The 6000-nt window shown below is 48.9% G+C and overlaps 1 protein-coding gene across 2 annotated transcripts; it reads left to right on the top strand.

Annotated features, from left to right (window-relative positions):
- LAMTOR3 (late endosomal/lysosomal adaptor, MAPK and MTOR activator 3) lies at positions 1 to 5810 on the top strand. Of its 2 annotated transcripts, XM_064450016.1 has the most exons (7): positions 1 to 153; positions 353 to 400; positions 611 to 645; positions 1378 to 1436; positions 2911 to 3044; positions 4139 to 4202; positions 4953 to 5810. In XM_064450016.1, the coding sequence occupies exons 2-7, from the start codon at positions 392 to 394 to the stop codon at positions 5024 to 5026; spliced, it is 375 nt and encodes a 124-aa protein (XP_064306086.1). In that variant the 5' UTR covers positions 1 to 153; positions 353 to 391; the 3' UTR covers positions 5027 to 5810. The 2 variants fall into 2 exon arrangements, with proteins under 2 accessions (XP_064306086.1, XP_064306087.1); XM_064450017.1 differs by lacking the exons at positions 1 to 153; positions 353 to 400; positions 611 to 645; positions 1378 to 1436 and adding an exon at positions 1444 to 2788.
- Positions 5811 to 6000: the final 190 nt, after the last annotated feature.

The following is a 6000-nucleotide window of genomic DNA, read 5'->3' as shown; positions in this document are numbered from 1 at the left end:
GGCGGGGCAGCGGTGGCGGAGAAGCGCTTCCCGGTTCGGGCGGGTGACGTGCCGTCATGTGATAGAGGCTTAAAGGGGAAGCGGCGGTTGCGGCGGGGCCGTGCGGGTGGGCGCCGAGGAGGGTAGTGGCGGCAGCGCCGGCCGCGCGGACAGGTAGGGCGGGGTGGGCACGGCACACCACACCACACCCGCATCTCTCTCGCGCGCGGCAGTGGTCTCGGCCCAACCGCTCTCCCTCCCCAGGGCGGGCGGGGGCGGCCTGTACCATGTCAACGGGGCGGGGGGAGGCGGCCGGGCCTCAGGGAAGCGGGGTCCGCTCCCGCAGGTGACCGGGCGCCCTCTCGTCTCGCAGGTCCGCGGAGGCGGCGGCGGCGGCGGGAGGCCCCCAGCCATGGCCGACGTAAGTGCGGCTCCGCGGGGCGGTCGGGCGGCGGTTGGGGGCCCGGGGACCTCGCGTGGGGGGGGCGGCGGGAAGGGGGAGCCGCCCCGGGGCGGGCGGTGGGGCCGCGCCGGGGCCTCCGGGAGGACGGGCGGGGGGTGCGGGGCGGGGAGGCCCCGCCGCCCGGTCTGTGTGGGAGATGAGTAACGTGCCGCCCGTCTCTGCCTCCAGGACCTGAAGAGGTTCCTGTACAAGAAGCTGCCGAGGTAACTGGCGCGGGGAGCCGCGGCAGCGGCGGGCCCTGGGCCCTGCCTCCGTCCCGGGCCCTGCCTCCGCCCCGCCGGGGTGGCCCGGCGGCGGGGCCGGCCGCGAAGCTGCCTGCAAAGGACACCGGGGGCTGGCCGCCCCGCGCTAGCCGCGGGGAGCCGCGCGTCGCCGGCCCCCCAGGCCGCTGGAGCCGGCGGCGAACGCGGAGCGCGCTGCTGGCTGTTGAAATGGGCCGGAGGTACCTCGGGGTGCGGGCAGCTTCGCCTTCCCCTCCTCCTCTGGGAGGAAGAAGCGCGCTCGTCGTGTCGTGGCGAGAAGTGGGGAACCACCCCTCGTGACTCCGTGGCCTAACCCTGATAATTCCCTTCTCGGTAGCCGCCGGTGACTCGCTGTGGTCCGAGTTAACGTGCAAATAGAGCAAGGCGGGCACTTGTGAAGTGAGAGCAACGTACAGAGGCTCCTGCTTGGCTAACGAAATCTGATCAGTAGTGTCAGTCCTCTTTCTGAAGCTAAAAGTTCCGTGCTATTTCCAGTATTTTTATATTTCTCTTTTTACTGCTCTGAGAGACCCCCTGTACTAAACAATAAGTCCCTTTCACTAAAATCCTAAGTTAGTAAAGGCATCAATTTTTTTCTGTATTTTCCCCCTTCCTTGCACATCTGTTCAGGAAAAGAGATCTTTCTAATTATTCCCTTTTTTAAATGGTGTCTCTTCTTCCTTTCTTTTGCAGCGTTGAAGGTCTTCATGCTATTGTAGTCTCGGATAGAGACGGTGTACCTGTTATCAAAGGTAACCAGCTTCTCGCTGTACCCTGCTACCGAAATCCTGGTTGAACAGCAGGGGGTGCGAAAGTACAGCAGAACTTTCTCTGGTTGTGCCTGTTACCTCAATATCCAAAACTGGAAGACTTAAATTAAACTTTAAGTTCAGTAGTCAGTTATGTACCTCTTTAAATTTAATCCTTTTGTTCACGCATGTGCAATGTCCTCTATAATTGTAGGTCGCATAAATTTCCCTCAGTGGATGGGGTTGAAGTGGTGTAAGGTGCTCTGAGTCACTCACAGGCTGATACAAAGTACTAGAGAGAGCTTATCAGTATTTTGTTGACCTGGCTGGACTGTGCTCAGAAGCAATTGCATCCAACTTTTACACACGCTATTTAATTTTATTTGGGTTTTGGTACTGTAATTTTTGTCACACCTCTGCAGTCTTGGCTTAAGACATTCTTATGTTGTGGGTAAACTAGTATAAGAGTACTGATACAACTGCTACAGAATTTTTTTAAAATGTCCCAAAGTATTGAAACACTTAGTGTAACTTGCACATCTACACCTGTTTTCATTCAAGTGACTGTGCCAGTAATCAGTTCAAAGGCTGGGAATTGGTGCAGAGAGTGTGGGATGCAGGTGCAAAGTGACATCAGCACAGGCTGCACATCGTAAAGGAAGAGGCTGTTTCTTAGGCGTGCTAGGGAGACGCTGGTATAATGAGCACTGATCATGTACAGAGTATTAAACAATGTACTGGTACCGTACGTCGGCAAATATAAGAACCATCTAAAACTCAACTTGTAGTTTTAGAAAGCAGGCATTCTTTATTGCGGCACCGGGCGCACAGGGGATCGCTCCACCTAGTGTGTGCCCCGAGTTGCTCTACTACAGGGGTTATATGCAGTCAAAAGATACATATTCATTAAATTTCTAGTAAATAATTACTATATTCATGCTATTCTTGGAACTCATTAATATATGCAAATGTCCGTAACGCCTGTGCGTTCATGTTCATTGGTGGTCTTCCAGGGTCCTCTGGTGGTCGTCAGTAGCCTTCCTCAGCATGTCCGCTGGTTGAACTCAGTCTCTGGACATACTTGGTTCATTTTTGGCTTGATTACACAATTCTTACTGATACTAAACTAGCTTATTCTAGCACATCTCCCTTGTTTACTCTGTTCAAGGATACAGTGCCTCCAGACTCCCTTCTGTCTAATCACATATAGCAAGTTCTAAGACTGTCTTATTTGTGAAGTATTCTAAGTATTTCAAAACTAGATATGTTGCTCCAATTAGAGGAGGCCATATGTTCTTCTGAAGCCGGAATCAGCACTGCTCATGAAGGTTGTACTGTACTCATTGCAGAAGCATGTAAGATGTGTTACTTGTTCTTCAACACCAGACCCGCTCCTGGCAGAGCGCTAAGCTGGATAAGGAGTTGTGATGCAGTCAGAGATGCCACGTAAAAATAAAATTTTCTTGTTCTGTTCCAGTTGCCAATGATAATGCTCCAGAACATGCACTGCGACCTGGCTTTCTGTCCACGTTTGCCCTTGCCACGGATCAGGGCAGTAAACTAGGACTTTCTAAAAACAAAAGTATTATCTGCTATTACAATACGTACCAGGTGAGTAACCTCAGCGTGGCCTGTTCTCAGTGACCAGACCTGTTCCTGAGTGAGGGAGAGGTGGTTTAAACTATCCTAGATTTCCACTTGGCTGCTATTGAAGTATTTAATTTCTTTTGCTGCTTAAATGGCCAGGCTAAACTTTTGAACTGTTTGTTTAAGCTTCTCTTATATTTCTCAAAACTGAGATTTACTGCTTGAAAATGGTGAATTTTTCTGAGCAGGTAGTAATCTGGAGTTTGCAGCAGGTGCTGCTCATATGCCCTGCAGAATCTGTTACAAAGGGTTTATGTTATCTTTTTAAAATGGTATTTGTTTATAGTTAGTGACACCTAAAATTACGTAAGCGTGTGAAATCTACTTCATAGCTGATCTTGCTGCCGGTATGACTTTTGAGGTAGGCAAGCTTTGAAATACCACACTCTTTCTTTTTTTCTTTTTTTTTTTTTTTCCACAAGCTGGTCATTTGTGCCTGAAATCCATCATCTACTGAGCTTCTGCTCTTCAAGTGCTGGTGGTCTTGAGAGCTTTTATTCCAACTGTGGTAAACAGGCAACTGTTTTAGCCTGCAGTATCTAGCTTTGTTTGGAAACTAAATGGGTGACTGAGTTAGTTCACACACATAGAGTATGTTGCTTTGATTCTCTTGATGCTAGTAGCGTATTGTTGTGCACAAGACTCCAGTTCCCTGTTAGTGGAAGAGGAGACACTGCTATATACACTGAATAGTATTTTAAAACACTAAACCTGCCTGCCCTCTTGTTACCTGTCGAGAGTGCAGTTGCCATAGTCTACTCTGCAGCATTTGCAGCTGAGTTAGATTTCAGATGGATAACACTGCAGAACATGAGAGGGAGAGCGGGAAATGTCAGGCTTTCTGTGTGCAGCTTCCTGTACTGTGGTGTGAGTTCTGCTGGTGTGTTTAACTGTGACTCTTATGAAATAGATAAACTGAAGAGTTGGTTCTCTGGCTCTTGCTCCTGCTTGCCTTTTAAACTGAGGAGGCTGCTTGTTTCAGAAAGAATTTCTGTGGCAGAGCTCTGACATCCAATGTACGTTAGCTGCTGACTGAATGCTGTTCTCTCTCCTTGCAGGTGGTGCAGTTCAATCGCTTACCTTTGGTAGTAAGCTTCATTGCTAGCAGCAATGCCAATACTGGTACGTCTTCCCATGTATCTTAAATGTTGCAGTATTTTAGGGTCTAGGTTTTTAAATAATCGAAAATAAATTACCTGAATTTACTTCAAGATGTATTAATGTTGCTCCCGCTATGAATTTTGTCAGTGTGTTGTGAAGCGGAGAAGGGAAGGGTATGAGTAAAAATGCATAGGTTTTAGGTGACTTGCTGAAGTTGTTACTCTGTTAGAAGCACATTTCTCCTGTGTGTTTAACCTTACCCTTGCTCCATGAGTGTTCACTGCACCAGCAATGATTGTACCGTGCAAACCAGTCGTTCAGCCTCTTTCCCTCAGTTCCAAGTTACCTTCTGCAGTAACACATGTAGCTTTGTCGTCTTGGTTCTGTGGAGTGGGGAGATCCTTCAGCGAGGCACCTGGCCTTGCTCATGAGAACATTGGCTAATGAGGGTGTGAGCAAAAGGGATTTAATTTGCGCACAGCTGCTTGGGCCTTCGTAGCTGTGGGAAGGAGAAGGGCAATGGAGGAGGTGAGCAGCAGCATGGGGGAGAGCTGCACTGCAAGGGGTGTGTCCCTGTGGGTGCTGGGGGCTGCAGGTGCCCTGCCTGGGGGTGCTGCTCACTGTTCCTGCGGAGAGCAGGCAGCTTGGGTGAAATGTTTGGTGTTTTGGAAAACACTGGCTGTGACTTGGGAGGGGAGGGAGCCGCAGGGACTGGAGGGAGGCTTCTCAGTCATGTCATTTGATGTCGTTCTGCCTCTTTTCTCTTTCCAGGGCTGATAGTAAGTTTAGAGAAGGAGCTCACGCCCCTGTTTGAAGAACTGAGGCAGGTTGTTGAAGTTTCTTAACCCGATGGTATAGCCGGAGTGCAGCATCCCTCTGCAGCCCAGTGGACAGATTCAATAATCCTCAGTCAAATAACACATCTCAGAAGAAATACCACAGCTCCTTAGTACACTAAGTAAGAGTAAATTGTACATAGTACTGAATCTGAAATGATCTACTAGTGTGTTGTAGATGGATGTTACTTTAGGCCACGCTTCTTGTCTTGTGCAGTACTGGAGAGACCACCAAAATAGCTCCCATGGAGTTTAGCTCAGCCAGCCAAGCCAGATGGACACGATGTAGTTGGCTCAGACGAGTGACCCACAGACCGCTTGCTTTACAGGGAACTGGGCACGTGGTGGGGTGTATCCTCTGGCCAGCTACCACATGTGTTGGAAAGCAGATTGGTTGTATAGTGTTATCAAAGATGTGGTTGAAAGAGTATCATGAGAGCAAGTTTACGAGCAGTGACGTGTCAGTACAATCAATAAATATCCCAGCTTTCTTATGTGGGTGATACTTTTGGCAAGGGAATGCTACTAATCTGGATGCTAGCTGCATCCTGCTTCCACTAAGAAGAAAGCTGTTTCTATGAAAGCTGTTGCTTTAGGGGTTTTCCTGATGCCCAGATAAAAGCACCTGAACAATGTCTCACTTCTTCATGGGGTTTTTGTGTAATATGGTTGTGAAGATCTCATGTCTCATAGTCTTTGTGTGGGTTCATCACTGGTGACACTCTCAGCTCATTTACTCTTAGGTTTTCCTAAGTAAATAAATATAAATAAAATACAGTATTTTTAAATGACAGAGCCTGGTCCACTCTTCTGTTGCACTGTAATACTCTACAGCATGTGAGCTTTTCTGTAGAGAGAACAGGGCTGTTAATTATTTGTAAGTACACAAAAATCAGGAGTTTTACAGGCTAAAAACTCACCAGTGTCTCCGTTGGGTGATAAGGTTAGAGAGTCCCAGGCCTGTGTGGAGACGCAAAAGTTAG

The sequence above is a fragment of the Phalacrocorax carbo genome, chromosome 4 (genome assembly GCF_963921805.1).
Source record: "Phalacrocorax carbo chromosome 4, bPhaCar2.1, whole genome shotgun sequence".
In the NCBI taxonomy this organism is placed as follows: Eukaryota; Metazoa; Chordata; class Aves; order Suliformes; family Phalacrocoracidae; genus Phalacrocorax; species Phalacrocorax carbo.
Note: the sequence above shows the minus strand (reverse complement) of the source record. Positions and strands in the feature narration are given on the sequence as shown.

What these genes read in the sequence shown, in the direction of transcription:
- LAMTOR3 (XM_064450016.1), top strand. An exon ending in CGGTGTACCTGTTATCAAAG is followed by an intron (nt 1,437 to 2,910) that starts GTAACCAGCTTC and finishes GTTCTGTTCCAG; the next exon opens with TTGCCAATGATAATGCTCCA. An exon ending in GCTATTACAATACGTACCAG is followed by an intron (nt 3,045 to 4,138) that starts GTGAGTAACCTC and finishes CTCTCCTTGCAG; the next exon opens with GTGGTGCAGTTCAATCGCTT.